General features: G+C 40.0%; 2 protein-coding genes across 3 annotated transcripts in view; one reads left to right on the top strand and one right to left on the bottom strand.

Annotated features, from left to right (window-relative positions):
• efna4 (ephrin A4) overlaps positions 1-2,905 on the top strand; it is a 41,335-nt gene extending 38,430 nt beyond the window's left edge. Inside the window, exon 5 of the mRNA XM_074683860.1 lies at positions 1,562-2,905. Coding sequence (XP_074539961.1) covers positions 1,562-1,650 — 89 coding nt within the window. The 3' untranslated portion in view covers positions 1,651-2,905. The remainder of the gene's footprint in view (positions 1-1,561) is intronic.
• Positions 2,906-11,178: 8,273 nt separating this feature from the next.
• Positions 11,179-20,218, bottom strand: flad1 (flavin adenine dinucleotide synthetase 1). 2 transcript variants are annotated; one of them, XM_074682599.1, is made up of 12 exons: positions 19,824-20,218; positions 18,917-19,009; positions 18,583-18,751; positions 17,679-18,056; positions 15,926-16,039; positions 15,370-15,399; positions 14,142-14,409; positions 13,740-13,887; positions 13,295-13,393; positions 13,013-13,202; positions 11,636-11,709; positions 11,179-11,539 (listed from the first exon to the last, which is right to left on the bottom strand). In XM_074682599.1, exons 2-12 carry the CDS (start codon positions 18,922-18,924, stop codon positions 11,404-11,406), a joined length of 1,614 nt encoding a protein of 537 aa, XP_074538700.1. In that variant the 5' UTR covers positions 18,925-19,009; positions 19,824-20,218; the 3' UTR covers positions 11,179-11,403. The 2 variants fall into 2 exon arrangements, with proteins under 2 accessions (XP_074538700.1, XP_074538702.1); XM_074682601.1 differs by lacking the exon at positions 15,370-15,399 and having other exon boundaries at positions 11,181-11,539.
• Between the last annotated feature and the right edge of the window lie 5,093 nt (positions 20,219-25,311).

Below are 25,311 nucleotides of genomic sequence, written 5' to 3'. Positions count from 1 at the left end.
GAGAAGACATTTTGCTTTACGTTTTTATTAAAGAGCATATGAAACCTCTCTGTTTTTTGTCTGCCTGCTCCAAGTTCAGGTTGAAAGGCGGCTTATTTTAATGAGATGTGGCCTTTGATGCAAGAAGCAGAAGAGATGAAAATTTTCATTTCTTCAGCTGCTTTTTTCTTACATATCACAAAGAACACCTCATCTGTTTCTCTCATTCCAACAAAGATCATGTGTATGCATTTGCCATATTCATGTATGTGGACAAAGGAAACTATACATTCCTGCCTGTGGGGACTAAACACAAACACTGTAAGATGCCAAAACTCAGACAGCCTTTAAAGACCTGTTCCTCAAAGAAACTTCGAGAAAGAAGAAAAGTTGTGATTAATCGTGACTCAAATGATTTTGCACACAAGTAGGATGCTCCCTGAATGTCACAACTACACATCTTCTGGGAGGAAAAGTTCAAAACAATGAAATATCTGTAAATTTTCTCAAGATTTGTGATTCATAAATGCAGGAAAGGCCACGCCTAGCCTCTTATCAGTCCTCCAGATCCCATTAAAGGGTGAGTGAGTGACGAGCTACACTCAAAAGTCAAAGTCCTGGGACCTCTCATAATTGTTTATTATGAAGTCACTTGATTAAATTCTTTACAGCTCCAAATCACAACAAACCCATTTCCACTATTTTCAAACCCTGAAACAAAAATTTGCAACATCTGAGCTGATCAGTTCTGTCAAAGGAAAAAACATAGATCGATTTTTGATAATCGGCAGGGTGTGTAGAGGTGAAAAGTTTGTCTACATTCTACCTAAATAAAAGATTAGGAAGAAGAAAGTACACTTGATGCTGCGCAATAAAAAAAAAAAAAAAACAACCTCCATGGACAAGCACATCACCATCTTGCACCTGACAAAACCAAAATACAGTACCAAAAACTAAATAGCAGTTGCTGCTGATGCAGCTGAGGGACCGTCATCCACCTCCTTCACTCAAAACAGCAAAACTAAACACACACAAACTTTACAACAAGTCCCCAGATGTAAAAACAGTCACTCAGGGTTGAGATCTGCAGAATAAAAGTTAAATAAATGAAGAAACACAATGTTTTATTGTCATGTATTCAAAGTAGGTGAGTAAATTTAGTGAATCATCAACCACTGAGGCCACACTTGTTTCATTAAAAACTAATATTGTGATTGTGTCTTTCTACCAACTAATGAGAAAGTATCAGAAAAAAGCTGGGGTGGTTGAGCATGCTGTTAAAAAGGGTTCAGTTTCATCAGACTAACGATCTTGAGCCCTGCTCATGATAAAAACCAGAAATCAAAACTAAACCAGCCAGAGTAAACTTTCCCCAACTTGCCTTCAACAGGCAGAGAGCTTAAATGGAACCAGACTCACAGGTAGACAGACACCTGTCACCTAAGAAATGACTGTTTCCTGCAGCATCAGGTGTTCAGGAGTAAAAGGTGAAAAAAATAACAGATGGTTCAGATCCAAACTCACAAGACTGTCTGCATCACTCTGTTCTAAAATCAGCATTTCATTCCTTTCCCTCTTTTAGGAAGTGCACCTTCAAGTAGAGCCAGCTCACTGAGGACAGCTTCACCTCCTCTCCTCCTCCTCCTCATCTTCCTCCTGCTGATCACCTGACCTCCTGAACCATCCTCATCACCACGGACCTCAACCCCCGTCCTCTGGCGGACCAGGAGACACGACTCAGAGTACACGATGCAATCTACGCTCAGACAGTGAATGACAAGATGCTTTCTGCACTAAAGACCGACACCATCATCATCATCATCTTCATCTTTATCTCGCTGTATTTGATCAGCAGTGAAATTCCAGAAAGAATCAGGTGTTTTTGCCAGAATGGGACCACGGTGACTCAGGGACTGACATGTTGAATCACAGTGATTCATTCCTTGTTATTTTCCTCTCCCAAATGTTGTGTAAGTAGAGGAGCAGAACATTAGACACGTGCTGGAGCAAGTCATACGACTCAGATCCAAGTCTGATCCAAGCCAGGAGAACACAACAAAGAGCTTATCTGGACAAAGGTTCCTATTTTTCCTTACATGTCATGTATGTGTGTGTTTGTTTTTATGTTTTGAGATGTCCGTCTAAATGACTAAGTGATCACACACTGCTGTACTGTCCAGCTCAGACTCTTTTTTTTTTTTTTTTTTTTTTGTTGTTGTTGAAGGTCACACTTCAGTTTCTGAAACATTAACAAGGTCTAACTGGCCCCTTATAAGAAAAATGGGTTCAACTCCTGTCACTAAAAACATTTTGATGTTCCTGGAGAAATAAGGTGTTTTCTCCACAGGTCAGGCAGGGCTGCTGCGCCCCCTACTGGGACTGAACTGGTTTAACTGGAGTTGAACTGGGTTGGAAAGTGGACACTGGATTCTGGTGCTGTGTTGATAATAACTGGACCTTTGGCTGAGTTTGACCTCTCTGTTTGGACTTCATGCTGTTCTGCCACCCCCCTCCACCCTTCACTCTGAGTTCACACTGAAGCACAGAGCAGAGGGGCTGATGGGAAATATTGCGCTCCAATGGATGTTAGAAAACCAGATGTGTAGATATGCACACAAGCTTTTGTTGTTTTTATTTGTTGTGCTGTTGCGTCTTTTTGTTTGTTTGTTTTGTTTCTTTTTCTAATTTTCTACCTTTTCTTTTGGCTTTACTTAGTTAATATATTCTTCAAAATTATATATATGAACTGCGTGATTAAATATTGTAGTTAGAAATTATCCCTGATGTTTAAGTGAAAAGAATCAGTCAAAAACTTTTGTTACATGTTCACAACCATTGATTTTTATTCTTGTTGTATGTGTAATTTTTCTTACATTTTCTACATGCTCTGCTGTAGTGTAGTTAAAAAATTAAATGAGTGAATGACCTAATTAAATTAAATTATCACAAATTATATTTTGATAGAAATTATCTTAAAGAAATTAAAGAACAAATCAAAATAAATAAGCTACATGTTTACATTACTGATTTTTTGTAAATTAAAAAAAAATTTGAGAAAGTGCGTACTTTCCCTTTAAATGTTTTTTTTTTAAAAGATGAAATTACTACCCAAATTATTTTAATAAAAATCTAATGCTTAATTCCACAGATTTACTTTCTTTAAAAAAAAAACTACATTGTTAGCACTTAATATATTTGTCTGCATATGTTTGTCGCTGTAAAACACACCGGTCATACTGTGTGTTTTTTTGTTGTTGCTTTTTTTTTATTCGTGTTTCTTTAGTGGTTGTTAACACCGATGTTTGAATATCTGTTGAATATTAGTGACGTAGAGTGTACAATAATGTACAACTAGCTATTGATGTTGTGTGTTTTGCTTTCACGTTTTTGGTGAAAAATGTCGCTTCTTCTGTGAAGAGCCAACTGCAATCTGAGCCCCTTTTTTTCCACGGCGATACAACAAAATAAATACGATTGCATTCAAATTCCAGTGGAGTATCATTTAACTATTCGCAGGGTTGATATTTCTCTGTAACAGCAGGCCTCACTGACAACACACACACACACACACACACACATGCAGTGTAATACACAGGAGCGCAGAGATAAGGAGGCTTGAGGGACTTGAAATGACCTTGTGGTGTAAGGGGCCGGTGTAATGTGAGTAACCAGCTGGAATATTGAGCTGAGTTTTTATCTATGGCCCTAATAACTCTCAGATACCCAACAGACTCCCTCTGCAGTATAAATAGACCGTGAAGCATTATTGCCGATACATCGACCCTGCAGTGGTGACTGTTTATTTTCAGTAAACACAGCAAGAGGAGTTGTAATATTTTACATATAGAAGTGTGCATCCAAATCAAGCTGTAAATGTATTTCTTTTTATGTTAGCCTGTGATGTAGAGCCGCTTGTGAAGCCAGGGAGGCAATTTCCTGGATAATGGGGCTAATGCTCCTATTTCATGGTTTATGATCCTTTCTGATGACATGTTTGTCACTGTGGAGGCATGTTATGAACTGCCTTTGATTCTGACCTTCATGTAGGAAGATGCAAAGCCTGTGTTTTCCTTCTGTTGCTATTGTGAGTGATGAAGTAAGCGTAGTGAAATCAGCGGAGAGTGGGGATACTTTTAGCTCGCTGTTATAAGCAGAGGCAGTGAAGCCAGCCTGTGTCCGGGTTGTTTACCACAGAAAAAGCCAAGCATCTGTGTAATAGTGTGATGGTAAGATTACTAATACGTTTTAAACTCCAGACAGGACATGCTCAGACTGATATTCTAAAAATTCCTTTGTCGTTGCTGTTTTGAACAAGTCTTCTGCATCAATACACAACAGCTGGAACTGATCTCGCCCTCCAAAATAAACTTCATAATTATGGACGGATGTTGCCATATATCTTATAAATTTAGAGGATCATAAAAATCCCACCTCAAAGCCTCCTTCAGGCTTTCTGGGATGACTGCGATCATAAACAATTCCAAGGACGACAAATTTAGTTTTTAACTATCTGTCTTAGAATAAAAAATCCTCATTATTGCATATCCATATTGCACCACTGACACTGTAATTACACTGTATTATGTTTCAACATAGCCACAAGTCGAGCTATTTCTTATCGGACCCCAGCTGAGGCTTGGATACACTGGTGTTGATTACATCTCTCAAACTATTAACAGAAGCAAATAATGCTGAATAATTTTACCTTACCAGTCACCACGTTCATCTTTAAAGGGTTTCAGCAGGAGTACTGAGAAACTGTGAAGTGAAGTTTAAGGACGTGCCTTCACTCTTAAATTGTCTAAAGAAGAAGGACAATACATGCTTTTACACAAGTTTTTCTTCAGCTCAGAGTTTCTCAGCATGTATTCATATTTAACACCTTGACCTAAAGATTCATTGTTGGCTCATTTCTTCTTTCAGGACGGAGGTGAACCAAGGTGAGGTGAGGCAAGAGGACTTAACATGCTTCAACAGAAAGTGTCCTTCTGAAAACTTCAGGAAATTACAGCAACAGTATGAAGTGATCCTTGACAGAAATGAGTTTTAACGTTTTCTTTTTGTAGAAAAGAAAGCAGGAATACAAGACTGAAACTTCTGGCATTAAGAAAGAGTAGACACTGTTTGCATAGAAAAGGCTTTTTCTTTTGTTACCACCATTGTTTAGAGAAAAGAGTGTTATCTGTATATTTACTCCGATCAAGTCAGTCACAGATGAGATTAGGGATGGGTACCTTTCACATATGAAATGATACGGTATCAATGCCCGGTGCCTGGCAATCTGTACCGGTACTCAACAGTACCAATTTTCAGTTCTTTTTTGTGTTTATCTGGTAAAAAATATTAATTTGTTTAATAATAAAATGTGATTTTTTTTCAATTTAACAGATTTATCCCTCAGTATGTAACCTTGCTGTGTTCATGTCCAGCTTGGAAAATCACCTACTCTTCTACTCTCTCACAGCCTCAAGGATGCATTTAAGTACCTAAACATAGTACCTTTTGGTTTTATGTGAATCAGTACCCGGTACTTTTGACAGAATCCAGTCGGTACCTATGAAAGTACCTAATTCGGTACCCATCCCTACATGAGATGATTATTCGCACAGATGAGTGCTGAAGATAATCACAGTGAGGTCATTTCTTTTATGGAACAGGATCTAGGATCTGTACCCAGTTTGGGGTTGCAGAGGGGCTGGATCCGATCCCAGCTGTCACTGGAAGAAGAGGTCATCTCTACATCACGGGAATAACACTACAAACAAACGTCCACACACACATACTCACATTTAGAGGCAGCTCAAAGTGACCAATCATCCTGGTGAGCAAGTTTTTGGCCCGTGGGAGGAAGCTGGAGTGCCCAAAGAGATGCCACACATGAAGAGGAAGAGCAAACTACTCATACCAGTATAAGAGTCAGCTGGAAGATGCATCAAGGCATCATTTGGCAGTTAACTTCAGCGTTATTCATGTGACATTGCATAAGCAAACCAAAACACCAAGAGTGATACGTCACCTCCCAATGTTGTTATTCTCTGTATCAGCCCTCATGGAGAGCCTCTTCTTCCATCAAACTGAAATTTCCCCAGTCCTTAAAAACTGGAGCCATTACCAACACCAAGACAAAAGACTCTGCAGGAAGTCACTTGACATCTCTTGCACGTATTGCGTCGACTTTTTCACCACTTTATAATCCGATACAATAGACACTGCATTTCCCAGATTGAATATTTGACCCCTCATGTGGAGAGTGAAAATCTGACTTAAGATGCTAAATCTGTGAAGTGGGTTATAACAAGCAGACCTTCTACTTAAATGCTTTTAGATTCCAAGAAGAAGAAGAAGAAGATCCTCTTTATTTATTCTGAGACGTTTCACTTCACTTCTCCTCTCCTCAGAGATGGATGTCCCTCACAGCTGGTCAGTGCTTAAATCTCACTTTACCTCACTTTTGTACGGAACAGCAGCAGATGTAAAGTTTAGGTTACAGGAAATAACGACAGAGTTTTTTTTCCTGCTTTGTACACCACAAAGCTTTGAAGGAGTAATATTAATTTTACAACAAAAAAAAAAAAACACAAACAAAAAAAACATAGGATAATTAGTAGAGGGATCTTAAATGTCTGCCAGTAGTTGTGAAGAAAATCACAAATTTTGATTCATTCATCAAACCGAAGATTTAAAATGTCACCAAGCGAGGCAGTAATTCTAAATGGATGAGTCTATTTGAAATAACACATTTGCATCCAGACAGTCATTACTGAAGATGTCGCATCACGACACCCCCAGCTTCGGAGCAATCTGTTCCTCTTTAAAACACTATTTGTTTTTTTGTGTTGTAATTTGCTGCTTCATTTACAATAAGAGTCGTAAAGACACATGGTCGCCAAGCAGAATCCATACACACTGCTTAACGTGTGTTTGTGTGTGAGATGTTAGTCTGTGGAAGCCTCGGAGGATTATCATTGAATCATGTTTTTGTAACCTTGATGAATGGCTGCGCTATTTTAATTTCCATGTGGTGAATTCTTGTTTTTTTTTTATCCAGGTGCAACAACAGTTGCTTCAAATAGAGACTCTGCATCTGCTTGTTATACTCTTAGTCACATCTTCTACTAGTGCCAAAAAGGGGGTTATTATTTCTGTTGAATGTTCAGGAAAGCTGCAATTGATTCACGTACAATTAAAACAAAAGAGAATAAAAACAGTGTCTTTTTTTTCTCTCATTTGCAGTCATTCATAGCTAACCCGAGGACGTTCTGTGAAACACGGCTTGGCTAACTTTGAATCCAGGAAAATGAGAGTAAGATGTCAAATGAAAGAGGGAAATATTACCTCCATGCCTGATTTGGGATATTTTGCATTGATTCATTCCTGAAAATGGTCTTGGAAGAGCTTGAAATCCAGTCCTAATCTTTCAAAATGGGAATCATTTCCCATTGGTCAAGCTTTTATGGAGCCAAACATCTCTCATCTCTCTAACAGCCTGCGCTGAGTTTAACATATAGCTGTTGAGTGCAAATGAGCTCCAGTTGAGTCAAGCTAAGCTGATTTTTTTCCTCATTTTGAAGCTTCACAGACCCCCGGCCCCCTTTATATTAAAGCAAACTCGTCTGTGTGAAAGACTCATTTCTGATTGCATCCCATGCGTTGGACTACAAGCAGGGGGTCCTGGTTGTGTGTACCGGACTGCGAGCTGTGACAAACTCAGGATTATGAGGCTGGCTTTTCATTTGAACACACCAGAAGCAGACACAGACGAGTACAGAGTCAGTCACACTTCATGTGTGCCTGTAAAGAAACCCCTCTTCCTCCTCTTCCTTTTCTCTTTCTCTTACTTTTATCCACTTTTTATGTGTGACACTTTGATACCGAACATCCTATTTCTCGTGCTCTGGTCGATTGGCTTTACACGCATATGGGATAATTTGCATAGACTCAAAGGTCTCCCCCCTTCTCTCCTGATGCTTTCTGACAGCGTAGTGTCTATTCATCGTCTGAGTTAAGTATCTCTCACAGGACTGTGCCTGAATTGCTGTCTCATGCTGCTTCAAGTCTCGTTTTACACTGCAGGAACTACTGAGGAATTGGATTAGGAACATATTCCTTTAGAAGAAAAGCATCACAGTCTGAAAAGGATAGTTCAGTCTGATATCAAAGCTCGTCATGTGTGTGTTTTTTCCTTTCTACAAAGTCACACCAAGAGAGTAAGAGTGATTTTAAGTCACGTTGAGTCCATTTCACACACACGCACACACAACACACACACGCACACACACACACACACACACCTGGGAGGTTGGAGGAGAAACAGTGGAGTGAATCAGCAGAGCAGCAAGGAATTATGGGCTTTAATACAGAGGCAGTTACTCATCTTATCCTCGCATCACCTTTAGAGGCTCCTGTGATCATACCTACCAGAAAATCTGTCTTTAGGGGAACAATTAAGTTTAAATACACTACTTTCTCTTAATTTCTGCTCATCCCTTTTTGTCTCTAGTGATGCCAAAGTTACCGTAGCACAATCACTGAAATGTTTTCTTTGCGGTTTTGCCTTAAAAGCAAATCTGGTTGATGTTTTAGAAAACAAGCCTCATAAATAAGCAATTTAGGAGCAAACATGGAACACAGAAAAAAGTATTTCAGGCCCCGAGTCAATACCCATTTCCTTTTTCTGATTCTATCTTCCAAGTCGAATCAAACCATCTTAAGAAAAGCTGTGGCAGTGGGAAGGAAGTGGTGACTACAGTCGATAGTGGGTGGATACAGTAGTGGAGCTGCAACAGACATGAAGGATGAAACAGGAAAGTGAGAGTGATGGAGTGACAACTGAAAAGGGATGACGATGAAACTGTGGGAGACAACAGAACAGAAGGAACAGAGGGACAAAGGTAACACACTTTAGAAAGCCATCATACAAATGTCAGCATCAATTTAGCATCCCAGGCACGCCTGTAGTGACAGAGGGAGCAGTCAGATCTTTTTTCTGCATTGTGCAGTTGTAGCCAGTCAAGGAGGAGCTGGTTTCCAGTAATGCTGATGTCACATCGTCTCAGATGCTTCACACCAAACTACTCTGAAGGTCTGGAGTTGTTTTTTACAGCTCTTTTTCCTGGCAGCATTCAGCAGCAAGTTGCATGTATTCATCCTTGTGCAGTATCTCCATAAATGATCTTCAATTAATCACAAATTCTACATTCCTGCCTTTTTAAGTTACAGTGTAAAGTAATAAAAGAGAAGCGTAACATTAAAATGTGTTCCAGTTTTGGATTTTTGGGTGGCCAGTTGATTTCAAGGAGGCAACAACACCCCAGTCCCACCCCTTGGATGCTCCCCTGAAGCTATCATGTTAAATATGTACACACTTTCAGAGGTCAGGAAGTCTGATCTCCCTTCGCGTTCATTGATTCTCGTCTGGTTGATTTGTGACTATGAATCGCTTTTAGTTGTGAGTGCGTTGCTTGGATTCTACATCTGATGGATTGCCGACATGTTCAGTGTGTTCCCTGCCCCTCATCCAGTGACAGCTAGCTCCCTGTGATCTTAAACTGGATTAGCAACAAACACAATGTATGTATGGTTTCTTTTTGATGGAGAAACTTTCATGGATTGGTGCTCTTTAGAGAAAGTGACTTGTTATAAATACCTGGGCACAACTTGATGACAAACTGACACACATTAAAGCATATCAGAGGTTTTTCTTCTTGAGAAAGTTGAGGAGCTTAATACTGATGGATCATTTATCCATCGTTTGAATTGTGTTTCACCTCAGGGTTACCGTAGCAGGCAGGGGAAACATGGTCAAACTCGACATTAGTCTCACTGATCTTGGTCATGTTTACCAAGTCAGAGCCACTCAAGGGAGCAAAGGCCGTCCTTGAAGACCCTCACCCTTAGCCTCATCAAGATCAAGCAGATACAGAAGATTGATTATTGCATCAGTAGCTGGATTCTTGACCTGTTGGATGCTCCATGATGACATCCATGGGAGATACATCTGAGCTCAAAACAGACTGCCCTTAAAATCCAAACTACATCACTACTACTGTGCTTCAGATAGCTCAATGAGCATAGCTTGGTCCTTCATGTGTAAAATAACCACTCGAGTGAGGATGAAATACACAAATTGTACTTGTATCCTGTAAGTAAATGCAAGTCTACTTACTTTCAAGCAGTGCAAGGTACATGAGGCACATGGAGAAATTCCTGCACTTACCTACTACTCAAATCTGAGCTGATCAGAAACAGTAGAAAGATGGAGTAAACAAAAAAAGAACATGATATTACTGAAGAAAAAGCATGATTATTTATGCGCTAATTTCAAACTTAAAGTTCATTATTTACCCTGTAAGTTGGGAGTCTGCCTCAGACAAATCTTGAACTTGCAGTATGAATTTCTGCCACGCAAACCTCATCCCAGACAATGTCCCGGCTGTTTATGGCATACACCATTACATTTCTGCTGTGATCATGAAGCCTCTGTTCATTGCCTCTGTTATTACTGTTATTATTAATAAATCAAGCAAGCCGTGAAACTCGGACAAATAAGTTTGGGAGCAGAGAGGGGGGAGGAGGGGGGAGGCGGTAATTGCCGGTGTAACAGTGTGTGCAACCCCGCGGTGGCCTCGTAAGCGACCCGCTTTATTAGATCGGCCGGTATCGATCCTCTCCGCCGCCGTTCACTAATCTCCGGGCGGAGGGGGAAAGGGGGGAAAGGATCGATGAGCCTGGATTCAATCATGTCTGGAAACAGAGGAGGTAATTTCTGTAATCACGGCTGCATAATGGAAAAAGTGAGAACAACGCGCCCGTGAGGTGCGCAGAGAGAACTACACCACCGAGGCGAATATTCTGAGTATTACGGTTGACGGGATGCTGACTTAAACACGCTGCAGTCTCATATTATGGATATTCATGTTAGACACAGATGAATCAATATGAGCCTGCTGCTTGACCTTCTGTGCTGAGCACACAGAGCTACAAAATAACTGATTTTCTCTCCCTGAGAGCAAACCTCCACACATTATTTACAAATAGATTTAGATAGAGGTGGTGTCTTCTGGGTAGATTGTTCTTATTTGGTTTACAAACAAGACAAATTGATTCATGAATAAGATTAATCAAGAAAAATACTTAAAGCCACAGTCTGCGTGACTCCCCTTAAAATAGTAACATGACAATGGAAAAAGATGATACAGATTGATGTTTTATTCAACAGCACACAGAACCATTACTTCAGACTGAAACCAACACGTAGAAACAAATAGGGCACTCTCTCTCACACACACATACACATACACATACACACACACACTTCCTTAATGTCATTCTGTAAATATTCACTTAAAGGCGTGTTAAAAATTGTCCGTCTTTTGTTGTGCGTGTGCAAGGAATCTGGGTCTATCAGCAACAGGTGACTTTAAATCAGGCACGGGAGTTTCGCTCCTCCTCCTCATTCTCCAGCTGGTAGGCCGGTCTGTACCGCGTCACCCCCCTCCCATCCACCACCTGGAGGGCCACATTTCGGCAGGTGTTGTCCATGCTGCCCAGTGAGGTGTACCTGTAAGTGGACAGAGGAGTTTAAAACCCTTGATCCTTGACGTTTCAGTGTGAATAAATGAGGGTAAAGTAAATAAAAAGATGAATGGTCTCTCACCCTTTGTCGTAGAGAATACAGTAGGGCACGTAAAGCGTCCTCAGGAAGGACCAGATGTCGTGATACGTCCAGTCCTGTGAGTGTTGACATCAGTTTTTTATTTGTCTGTGACTGATCATGTTTGGTAAAACCTACGGGAAATCATCCCTCTGAGCCTCCCTCATGCTACATAACTGTCACACAATGAAGTCACCCGCTGATGACTCATACTTGACAAAGCCTTCACAGTGTGACAGCAGACAACAGTTGCATTAATATTTAGAACGGACCTGCGCTGACTTCCTTTGTGTGAATCTTTTCATTTTAAACATTTGCTGGTAATGTGTCACAAAGCTGCTGACTCATACAGACATTAACTTCAGGATGATGAAGAGAAGAACACTGTCAAATTGTACCTGCTATATTTCTGTGCTCACAGTTGCATAATATCCCCAGCATCATTTTAAGCCTCACAAACACAGCATTCCTGCAGGCTTGTTGAAGTGAATTAAACTGTGCAGGTGTTGTAATATTTTGCTCACACCCTGTAGATCTGCACGATGAAACTTCAGTGGAGATGACAAATAACATTAAGTGTAACAAGGGGAAATTGCCTGGCTGGAGCAACGAAAACAGATTTGTATTAGCAGGCAAATAGCAGTTTCACCCGCAGCTCTATAAAGACTGAAACATTCAATTGTGAGATAGCTGGAGGTCTGCTTGGTTCTTGTTTTTATAAATACTGTCTGCAGGTGCTATAAGGTTAAATTTACAGCATGTTGGGCAAATCTCGATCCGCAGCTGAACACATCAAAAATGACGTGATTTTCATCACCAAAAGCGAATACAAATTTCCTAAAATGTACAGTGCAGAACAAAGCAAAGGTATTGAATTCCCTACCACTGTTAATGACTAAATTCACGAAAAAAAAAATGTAAAAGCAAATTAAAAAACACATTGGCACATCATATTTGTAGGACAACAGACACATAGTGGTTGTATTTTCTTGCACTAAGCTTTGTATCAATGTTTTGTGGATGAAATCTATTTTACTGTATGTTTTTGACATAAGTTATTGTCAAGTTCAGTGGATATCTAAACTTTCTTGATTTGTGTGTCATGTGTTTTTATTTCCCTTTCCAATATGTGACTGACTGTACAGACAGTGTTGCGTTCTTGTTAATTTAGATGTGTGTTATATGCTAGTAATTATGTTTTTAGCCTGGACCCCTGGAAGACTAGCTGTGCTCCAGGGTAAAGCTAATTAGGATCCAAATCAAATTAATAAATAAATAAATAAACGTAATGAGTGTCGTATTGTCTCATATGGCACTATTTCGTGCTTTGGCAAAAAAAAAGGAAAAGCAAACATCGTTTCATTGATGTGTGTCTCTTACTAGCAATGGGTTGACTCTCATGTAGTCTGGCCAGCCGGGGTCAGTGGGACACATGGCTGTGAGTGTGTGAGAGTACGGGTCACTCCTCCTGGTCCCCATCAGGACGGCTTTCAGCTCCGGTCTCCTCTCCTGCACCTCAATAAGTGCCTGGCGTATGCTGCCCTCCACCGAGATCAGCTCCAAGTCGTATCTACAGGAAGCACATTGTGAAATAGTGAGTTGTTGTCACCTCATGAAAAGGACAGTTCCACTTCAGGACAGTTTTAACAGTTTTCACCTCACCTCTTTATTGTGTCCTGAAGGAATCTCTCCATTTCTGGGAATGGAGAGACAATACGTATATACAGTGCCTTCACTTTGTCTTTACCTTCTGGATACCGCCTGAGAGCGGTGAAAGACAAAGAGAAAGAAGAAACAAAAAAAGTAAGCTTGTGTTTATCTTAATCCTCATCTTCTGCTATCTTTTCCAATTCAGGTCAAGAAAAAGCCCAAACATTAGCACTCTCTTTGGAGATTTGTCTCTGGTTGCTGCTGTGGGCTAATTTTCTTTCCTCCACTTATGTCTCACTGTGATGCCCCACTGCACTTAAGTGCTATCATTATGTTTTTAATTTGAATCTCCTGCTCATGTCTTCTCTCTCAGGTCATTTGTTTTGCCCTAGTTAAATCATTCCGCCCCCTACAGAAACAGATCTTGCTCCTCTCGTCTTCTCTGTCGAGAGTGTACCGTTTCAGTGCAGCATAGTACAGATGGAGCAGCGCCGTGCAGTCTTTGCCTCCGTTGAAGCCGACACAGACCTCCTCTGTCGAATACTGATCCAGCGCAGCCTCAATCGTTTTCAGAGCAGTCGTAACTTTCTCGCCCAGCGGTGTGCCTGTGGGAAATGAAATCCACAGTGGGAAGACGTTTAAAAATGAATGGAGTCAAATTTTGTTAGTTATCAGTCTCATGCCGATTTTAATCTCTTTTTATAACCATCTATGATTTTACAGCTTTAATTACTCTAATAATTCCTTCTTTTATCGGCCCCAGTGCCTGTGTAAAGCCAAAGAGTTCTCTGCAATATTCACTTGTATTAACTTGACATAGTTTTACAATCATTCTCCAAACTCTCTGACTCCCCCTCACCATTGTTGGCCAGCGTGTACACCTCAGCTGTGGCGAGGGACACAGGGTCAGTGACTAAGGGCACCACGCTTCCTTTAGGCAGCTCTTCTAGCAGCTGAGTCCGGGCTTTGTCCACCTCCTCCTGGCTGTTAGAGTCAAGGACCAGCCGGACTCTGTGATAGTTACTCAGCCAGTCAGGATAGGAGCCAAGAGCCACCTTTCGACCCCAGACAGATTGCAGTTTGGTCAGCACAGGAGCGATCCCCGCCTCGTCTGCATCCACAAACACCTGAAGAAAAGATCTTAGCTTACTCAGGGCCTGTGTCCACTGACAGCTTTTTATTTCGATTTTTGACAGTGCCCACTTTCAACACAAAACCAGTGTAATTTATTGTTTTTAGCACCCAGTGTCTTGAGCACTAAAGCAGCGACAGCTTCTTTTTGTTACAGTGCTGTCATGTGAAGACTTCTCAACTTTTGAAACACCATGTGCTTCTCCTTCACCAACCAATCAAAAACAAGAAGCAGAAACCACCAGTATCATCTTTGTCTCGATAGCAGAGGAGAAACTAATCCTTATGTCTTTTAGTATGAGCAGTTTTAGAGCAGAGACTGTATAAAACATGGACTTAGCAGGGCTAGTTGCAGCTTAAGCACAAATATAGAGGCTACATTCCCCACTGCAGTGGTCACTGGTTCGATTCCCAATCATAACCTTTTGCTGTTCCTGTTTTCCAACTCTGCACCCCACATTTCCTGTACTTCTCAAGCTGTCCTATCTGTAAAATGCAAAAACATCCAAAATAATTCCTAAAAGCACATTGGCTTTTAGAGCTCCCCCTGGTGACTGCCTGAGGTAAAGACCTTAAAGCCCACCTCCTCCATTTTAACAAACAAGACATGGGTCAAACAGACAAAACTGAAAAATCACATTGAATATTTTTCCCAAACATGGTGTCCATCATTAGTCTTGGTTTTCATCATGCTGAATTGGAAGAAAGTTTTTTTTTTGCTGTTTTTTTTTTTTGGAGGAGTTATCTGATGTTTAAAGGATGAATTTACAGAACTTTTCACCAGATTAGAAGAGTACCTTAGTGTCTTGGCACACATTAGGACAGTATTTCAACGTTGCATTTCGCAGTAAAGGCATGGCATGATGTCCATATCAATATACAGTCAAAGCTCTAGAGCTGCAGCTAATGCTCGAACAGGATCTCTTTGAAACAAGAGCAAATTAAAACAGACTTACTGTCAAAAGATGAAATTGAGGTATGGGGCACTGCCAGCACAAAAAAATAACAGTCAATGTACAAAGGCCCTTGTTCAATACAAACACAAAATACACATGGATGTTTTAATGTCCAGTGTGTAGTATCCAGGGGAATTTAGCAGAAGAGAATTGGCATAAATGAAATAATATTTTCACAAGTTTATTCAAATTAACAAATATAGAAAAAATGTGAACATCGAAGGGTATGTCTCTGTCCAGAGGCCGGCATGTGTCACCACTATATTTCTTAAGAAGCACAGAATGAACAAAAATGTCCTTGTATGTGTTTTTGTAAGAAGTGGGTGGCCAGTGGAAATTAACTGGTAGATGAATAATAAGAAGAAGTGGGTGTCAAGACCAAAAGAATTTGAACTGAAGGGGTGGGGGGTGTCTTTGAACGTCACCGTCGCTTCTATAGCTTCACTAACAGGAGGGATGGGTAAAGGAGCATTTTTAATGTAAAATCTGACTACTACTATCCAGTACCAGTGAATATTCCTGTACCTTTTAACTACAGGCGTACTCATGATATTACCTCACGAGAGTGGAACGTGGTCCCTGAACTTGCAAAGATGTGCTCCAGTCCATTGAAAGCTCTCTCCAATAAAGATGGGATCCCAGGGAAGATGTAGACATTATGTACACTGACCTTGAAAAAGGAGACAGATAGATTACACAATGCACAAGTCAGATATTCAATGGTTTAAAAAAGATAATGCTAATAGAATATAATGTATTTCCTTAATTTATGCTTAAAGCACTAATGCTTCAAAAGTAGTCCAAAGATTTTTCACTTGTGCAAATTACCCAACATTGTTTAGGAGGCGTGCATGGGTAGGGATGGCTACCTTTTATATTTGAAACGATACGGTACAAATGCCCAGTACCTGCCAATCAGTATTGGTACTCAGCAGTACCAATTTTTGGTACTTTCTTGTGTTTATGTGGCAAAAATTATCAATTTTTTAAATAATAAAATGTTTCTTCTTATTTAACATATTCATTATTTAATATATAACCTTGTAACACTGTGTTCATGTTCAGCATGGAAAATCACCAACTCTTCCACTCCCTCCCAGTCACCAGGATGTATTTAGGTACCTAAACATGGTACCTTTCGATTTTATGTGAATCAATACCCGGTACTTTTGACAGAATTCCGGCGGTACCTGTAAAAGTGCATAATTCGGTACCCATCCCTATGCAAGAGAAACATGATTCTTGAGTTTTAGAGTCTGAAAATCCCAAAATATACCAGAAAAAGTCCGGTTTAATAAAGGTTTCATTTTTATGGGGTATCCAGTGACTGTTTCACAACTGTTAAGTTTGATGTTTAATTTGTCTGTAAACATAATGAATTGATACTGAGCCCATTAGTTATCTTTAAAGTGTGGTCATAGTTGAACTGTTTTGATTTAGGATGTTCAACAAGGAACATGAGTTGCATATGAGAAAAGGCTAGACACCTGTATGCACCACATCTGCTTTGTTATCAAGCAATTTTTTATGCACTTTTCCCCTGTCAAACAAACAAGTAAATAAAATAAATAACATGGAATAAAACTGATGTACATCAGTTTTTTATTGTGCTTCAAAGATGTGTTTTTTCCCTTTAATTTTAACAGAGTTATAAATCATTGTTACCCTCAGTGAGATACTTCAGCTTGTCAAAGTATGTGGGGTCTATTGTGAGTCATATGTTCTAAGTGTCTCATTAAACAATCACTTTTGTTTATGGCTTACCATAAACAAAGAAAAGAATGTTAACACACGTTTATGTTTCAATAACACTTTATTACTGGCACTTATTACCGTGTTTAATGTTTGTGTTCGACAGCTCTACCTAAAACTGTCTGCTGCAGTGTAATGTTGGAAATTACAGGTGTGTATTCTTCTGCTGCGGTCTGTAAATGGTTAACACGATGATTCTTCCCACAGAAAGAAGCTGCCTACGATGCTACAGTGTCTGGTTTGTAGATGATGTTTCAATCTGTCTCCCAAAATAACCCCAGAACAGGATGGAAGCGACTGCGGGAGAGCATCTTCCTGAAAGTTGTGTCAGCTTAAACATTTTATGTTTGCCTGAAAACAAAGACCAGATGCAGCACAGCAGATATTTGGAACATTAATTTTAACCAGGGCTGTCAGACGAGGGAGCGGACCGATCCCCAGCTGCTTGGGCATAATTTGATCTAGTTCATTTTTTTTGCCAACATGATCCATTACATTAAACAACTGACATTAAATTAAATACATACACTAATAACTCTTTCAGCCTATGTACTCACCAGCGGGTAGCGTAGTAGTTTTCCAGTCTGTGGGTCTGTGCCATAATTGAGTTTGGCTGAACGTGGCACCATGGCCAGCTTCATAGCAGCACTGTTTTTATCCACCACCCCAAAGAATTCCTCCACCAGCTTAGTCAGCTCAGGGTTGGGATATAACTCCTCTTGGAAAGCCATGGCGATGCTCTCGAAGGTGACATCATCATGGGTGGGGCCTATCCCTCCTGAGGTTATGAGGTGCGTATACCGAGGCGAAAGGAGAGCCACCTCACTGGCAATGAGCTCCTGGACGTCTGGTATGACTGTTATTCGCTGCACGGACACTCCGAGCTTCCTGAGTGCTTTAGTTAGAAAGGTGCTGTTGGTATCCACAGTGTGACCCTGACACAACAATGACAAGAGACACTTCAGTTAGTTTCAGTCTTCTTTGCACAAAATTCACTCTCCAATTACAATGAAGGATTCGAACATGAATACAAGGTCAAGGATGAATTTCAGTGACTCACAGTGAGCATGTTTTGCATGTAAGACATGACACTCAACAAAACTTAAAGGCCTTATGTTTTAACCATGAACATGTCACATCAAGAAATGGTGGTGAAGTTGTCATTGTAAAACTGAGCTCTGCTGCCACATTCAATAACAAACATAAGAAGAATATGAAGTGTGGATCCTTGACTGTGAGGAGAGCAGTGAGCTGAGGCATAATGATTAATAAGGGTACTATATTTTTATGTATATGTTAATAAAATCACACTTTAGTGTGATCCATCAGTTTGATAATAGGCATCCATTCTGATTTGCAGACACCCACATGTTCTTTTAGAATCTTGAGGACATTCAAAGGCTCAACAGAGGCAGCTTTAAGAAATCATAAAGACTTTAAGCATGTATCACTCAAAACCACCTTGAGTATCTCATCTCCAATGATGAGAATGGCTGCAGTGGGGGCATCCCCATTGCCTGCAGAGGACGGACTGGAGCCCTGGCAGTCTGTTGACATGGTTGCTTTGCAAAGATGAGCCGCCAGTCTCCTCACACGCACAGTTGCTCTGCTCAGTTTGGAAAAAGCAAGGCTGAAACACAAAGGAAACTGCTCAAAAGAATGTTTTTCTCTATGCTTTGTGCTTTAAACTGTTTATGTAGCAAACTAAGAAAAGAGAGTAAAAAGCATTCAGCTCTCTTTTATGTTCTTTATTTCACTGTATATCACTTGAAGATAAGTTCACTTTAACTCTTACATCAACATGAAGAACCCATATGAAGTTTCTCAATATGTTTCATGACAGTTCAGGTCCTCTTCTCCATAACCCCTGTTACCTAGAGAGGAGTGTCTTGAGAGAGACACAAGAAGGAATATGATACAGAAAGAAAAAAGAAGAGCTGGGAAAGAAAACGAATTTATGAGCATTTTGAGGATACAAAAGCAAAAAAAAAAAAAAAAAACGTGGCTCAACTGTGGCTGTTTTTGTATTGCTATCAATGACCATTCAAATACAAATTCAAATCAATTCTACACTTAGCCAATAAGGCAGAATCTGAACATCCCTACTTTTAATGTTAGGATTTCTAAAAGCAGCCAAGTTTAGGGTGATCTGTTCCTAGTGTAATTCACTGTGAAACTAAAACAAAAGAACTTCCATAATTAAAGGAAATAATGAGGAATCGACATTGCAAGTTCAGTCTGGAGAAGAACAGACAGTAAATTCAAACGGACGCGGTCAGGAAATAGTATTGTTTGTACCCGCAGAAGGCTGACAGTTATTGAAGTTGCTTATTACCAATGTTGACCGCACGTTTCACATTGCTAAACACTGGAAGCAACCTGACGTGACGCAATGACTTCTTGCATGAAACTTCGCCTTCACAAGAAAATCCCCCAAATTGCATCCCAACATCCAAAGCGTCACGTAACTCGAAAACAAATCCCAACTAATATTAAACGTGACATGTCCCCTTGCTAGGTTAACATTGCTCAACAACAGAGTGCTGAGTGCACTAGCATTAAGGAAGCGTTAGCAGGAAGTACACCTACATGGTGACTTGTTTTTTCGTAATCTGTTTGACGGTTGTGTATCGTGACAAAAACTCAGCCTGTGTTCTTAGCATTATTTGGTTACCAAACTCGTGTTGACCGTGTGAACTTACTTCTTAGCCGCATTTGTCCTCGTTACGTAGCCGTAACACTTTGTGTCATTCAAACACCGTTCGTTAGCTGTCCAATCACAAACGAGTACGGCTGCATGGGATGTCGGTGAGCCAATCACGTCTTTGGAGGTGGGACTTAGCGTCAGCCTTTTTATATACACGGAAGTAAATCAGTACCAATTGAGATGGACTCGAAACAGGAGAAACGGTGTATCAGATGTCCATCAGCCCGTGTAAATACGATAAGAGTCAGATAAATGAATGGTGCATGCAAGTCGATTGTCTTCAAGCTGAGCACTCCGCATCGCTAAAAGCTATGGGAGCACGGTTGAAACAGCTGCTGCTGCTGAGGCACATCTTCTTCTACAGTTTTCTCACAGCCCCTCAGAAAGTATGCAGCTCACCTGCCCCTACTGGTTGGAGTCCCATTATTACCCCTGTGCCCCTATCCAATGAAATATTAACCATCAAAGATGTTAGAGTATGAATAGTATGTTGCTGCCAGTTATGAAGCCGGTGGGTGGCGCTTTGTAGCATGTCTGCAAATCCAGCGAGGCGACTTATCATTAAGGAAAAAAAGTGTGCTTATTACCACATTTTCAACAGGAAAACAAATGGCATAAGGAAGATCATTTTAATAAAGCAGATTTGCAAGAGATGTCTTTGAATTTCATGGTATAACCCATGGAAGAAATCAGCTGGTGCATTATGTCCATTTATAGCAACAAACATTATTATATTTGATTGAGCTGTCTGAGCCTGAATATTGATAAATGATACAGTAGGTCAATGGGGTTGGAGATGTCCTGAAGACCTGATGAGGTGTGCGTGTGTGTAGGTGTGTGTGTGTGTGAAAGCACACAAGCTTTATTGACTTTTATGTTTCTGTTAGTAGATATAGGCCAACTATGTACAGACAGGCCTATTTAACAGATGATATATTTCGACAAGCACTGTTACAGGTGATCTGCCAATAACAAGTTGTGATTCTTTGTCAGATTCCCTTTGACAGTTTGACAGTGAACCATGTAGCATGCACGATTACATGGCCCTGATGCTGGTTTATCTAGAGGAATTTGGCAATCATTTTGCTTTTCTATCATGAAACGTCAGAATGTCCTCTGTGAATCAGGGAGATGATGTTTTTCTAACCCTGGTTTTAAATGAAAAGTGCCACAGGGATTGTTGGGCTTATGTCTGATACCCTGCTCTTGTTCAAGGACCCAGTGGTGGTGTTTTTATTGATTGGAGTAAACAGCTCACAGAAATACTCCCCGTTTTTTCTTTTCCATTACTCATTTCTACTTACTTTAAAGATATTAGGAGGTTAAAAAAGTACACAAGTATCCATCAAATAGTGTTAATAACCAGGCTGTCGCAAGTAAGTCATATGCTTGTAACAAAGAGCATGCATTAAAATATTGGCCCACTTAAGTCCTAGTCGCCTTGTCCAACCTTACCTCCAATGAGAAAATTCAGTTTAATATAAATAACAACACTCAAGGAGAACAATGTTCAAACCTGTCTGTGTATTGAACTGTTCAGTTTGATGTTTATTTGATAAAGAAGACGGATGTTATGAATGTGTTTCAATGAAAGTGCTGCCTATAGTGGGATGAGACCCTTTTTTTTTTTTTTTTTTTTTGGAGTAAATCAGTTTTAGATTATTTAAAATGAGAATAAATCAAAATTTTCTGTCTTTGCATTCATGTCTTTAGCCTTTGTGTATAATACGTTATGTTTGATATATGCTGACCCCAGGAAGAGTAGCTGTTCCATTGGTCACAGCTAACAGGGATCCAAATAAATAGAAATGAAGTCCTGCTTACCCTGTCTTGATTCTTATTACACAGCCACCAGTTCTCTATACATGAAATCTTTCTTTCTTTCTTTCTTTCTTTTATCTTGTTGATGTACAAATCCCTGCATAACTTTGCTTTGAAAAATATAAACGAAGGTTCTTTTGGTCTGCTCGCTGTAGAGGGCTTTATTGGAAACTGACCCTGGGACAATGAAGGCAGAAAGTCAGAAAAACTTCACACAACAGGCATGGCTTGAGTTGATAGCCTGGTTGTCAGGTTGTACAAGGTCATTGAGATGACGTAACTTTTTATGTCATCTCTAACTTTTTTTCCAGTTAAAACTCTTCTCAGGTGGTATTAATTATTCTTGCTACTATTGTCTCTATATTCATGTAAGCTAAGTTTTCAGTGACAATAGCTCAAGAGCTATTCTGTACCACTGCCACAACTCCTTCAACAATGACAAAGAACTTCAACATATACATGAATAAATATGGTCTTTATATATCCACTGCATAAAGCTACAAGAGCATCATTTCGCACAAAAAGGTATTACATTGTTTTCCAATTTTTTATTCTTTTTTTTTTTTTTTTTTTTAACAGTAACACGGCCTGGGAGCATCGGTGAAACACCTAGAGGAAAAAAAGGGAGGGCAGGTACCACCCATGATGCCTGCCTCTAGTGTTAAGGCCCTTCAGTCCCTAACACCAGACATAGCATCCACATCACCTTGGAAGCCAAAGAAACAGCTGCCACCCTGGTCTCTCTGTGTAGGACTGTGTTTAAATGACATGAATCAAATGCAAATCAAACTTTATTTTTCAAAAATAAAAAACTTTTTAGTGAAATGGTGCTCCTGTAGCTTTATGCGTGTACTTTATTTAATTCAATCTTAATTTATTAAGCTATTTTAGCTTTTTGCATCCTCATACTGCACTGGAGGGTCTACTGTCAGCAGACAGCATTATAAAAGCCACTTGTATCCTCTCCAACTTCCTGCTGTCTGGTGAAGGGGATCACACTCCAGGGGTGTTTCCCAAAGCCCAGGTACCTTGCCTTGCCTTGGTCTGATGTGGGCGTGGGGTGGGCGTGGGCAGGCATCCACATCATCAGTCGCTGCCCAAGTGCTGTTCATATGTTCATGTCCTCTGGAGGCATATGTCCTCCGTTTAGTTGGCATGTGGCTAATTGACCAAGGATATACAGGTGTATCCTTCGCTGCCTTGCCATGGCTATAAATACCCAACATGCAATGCGTGAATCTACGAAAAAGGAAAAAATGGAAGGAAAAAACACACCAGAGAGATGCTCCAGCGGAGGTGCATAGTAAATTTTAATTCAAATATAATTAACAAAATACACCTCTGAAAATAACAACTCATACCAATGTCCACCACTTAACTCTTTTGTGTGTCACTCACTTAACTATAATTACTGAGAAGACGCACCTGCAGAGTGTCAATGATGTGACAATAAAAAAGCAAAAAGCGTACAAAAGTGGCAAGCCATGACAATATGTGTAACCGCTTGAGCGTACAGTCTACTTCCACGTTTGTATTTAACTTTCCAGGCACTGTCCACAGTGCAACACATGTTATGTGAGACATTGTAACTCCAATTACATATACATTTGTGAAAGGAATCTGATGGTAAAAAAATGTGCCTTTGTAGGCTGTTCCATTAGCATCTCCTTTTGAGCAGAGGCAGGACACTTGCCTTGGATCGGAAGGAAGTGGCTTCGGAGGCACTGCCCTCCAAGGCAAGGCAAGGTACCTGAGCTTTGGGAAACAGCCCAGGTGATGGAGAGCCAAGTGATGATGATGCTGGGGAGAGCATCCTAGCACCAATCAAAAATCTGCAGGGAAACAGGGCATTTGCAGAAGCACTGAGAGTATGGGAGACCTTTTGCCAATACTTTAACTGTCCAGCCGTAGAAGTTCATTGGCAACATGGACATGTCGTCCCATTTAAATATCCAAATACAATTATATCAAATGCCCTTTGTAAAGTTGTGTTTTCCTCATGTGTGTATATCCTTCTGGAAATATGTCAAGCAACTTTTCAATGTTTAAACTTTGAGAGCAATAATAAAAATGCTATGTGTTTTACCTCACGGCCTGTTTTTCACTCAATGCACACACACAATATTGTTTCAATCAATTATTATTAAATAGCTTAGTAAAAATACATTCAGATACAAATTCAAAGTGAGTTTAATAGGCAGTTTTAATTTTTTTTTAAACGTGTTACAAAAGCCAAAATACAAGTAAAGTTAGAAGGATCAATCCAAAGATGTATATCATATAAATCTTTGTTTTTTTATGTTTTTTTTTCAATATTAACAAAAATAAATAAATAAATAAATAAATAAATAAATAAATAAAAGAAAAACACGCACACACAATCACAACTACAGGTAGGTTAAATTTGAGAAATGCTGCAATGAATAAACAGCACCAAACTCTGCCTCGTGGCACAACTGCAGCACCTTGAGTTTGACCCATTGTTGCTGTTATTTGGGCAGGGGCCTCATTCCAGGAGCCAATCTCAAAAGAAAAAGGGTGATGTCATCTTTCTGTGATCTCTCTTTATCTCTTTCTGCCTCTCTAGCTTCTTTTTTTCTTGAGATATTCTTCCAGCATGCTGTCATTACTTTTTCTTTTGGCTGGCCTAGGAGCTGCAGCATCACACTCTCTCTCACTCCCTGCCTGGTCTGCCTGGACAACATGTTGTGGGTGCTATACAAAAGCAAATGATTAGTTCTATGCATCGCTGATTATGATTAGAACTGTTATAATGTGCTATAAGGTTTATAGCCCACCTCCTGGAAGACGTTGCCTCCATAAACTTTCATCTCTTCTTCTGCTTTCCGCCTGCCTGACCACTCTACACATCTCCATCCTCTCTTCTTTCTCACAACGGTGTCTCTGAGATTCTTCCACTGTCTTTTCACTTCCTCGACTAGACAGTAACACAATTGTTTCACGTTTAGCTCTGATTAGGCACTCGCTTGTTTAGACTGTGTTACCAATAAATAATAGCTTACACTGTTGTCACTACTTTGTTGTATTTCCCTGTAACATAAATCATGTTTCATACAACAAACATCCGTAAAACAAGAAATCCAAGACCCACTGCAACGTACTAATTGTCCATTTGTGCCTGCTAAACCGCCCGACATGACTTGAAAAATTTACAAACGGATTACACTTATGGTTATTATTATGGAGTTAGCCGACAAGGTTAGCTTAGTGTCAGCGATCGTTAAAACAAACACAATTTACATCGGTAGGAGTTTGATTTTACACAAACCGTCGTCATATTCAATATCCACAGCAATTTTCCTCCAAACGTTGTCTTTATAATCGTTTTCTTTATCATTTTTGTGCCTTTATCGTACAGAACCGGGTGCTGGAACACGAACACAATCAAGCAGTCTGCCATGTTGAATGTTTTGGTATGTGACGTGTCAACAACAAGCGTTGTGATTGGTCGGATGTGTACTCCTCGCAAGCGAAACTTTGGCGAAATCGACCTCGGTCCGAAAAAATAAAAGCTGCAAAAGCTTGCATTGAAAAACTGTAAATTCGAAAAAATAAATAACGTGCGAAGTATTCGCGCGAAAAATATGGTGTGCAAAGGGCGTTAATGAAAAGGACCCGTTTTGTAGTTTAGTGGACAAGTA

This window comes from Halichoeres trimaculatus, unplaced genomic scaffold (assembly GCF_033239565.1).
Source record: "Halichoeres trimaculatus isolate MK-OKI-2021-1 unplaced genomic scaffold, fHalTri1.1 fHalTri1_scaffold_12, whole genome shotgun sequence".
Classification (NCBI taxonomy): Eukaryota; Metazoa; Chordata; class Actinopteri; order Labriformes; family Labridae; genus Halichoeres; species Halichoeres trimaculatus.
This window is presented reverse-complemented; position numbering and strand designations above follow the sequence as displayed.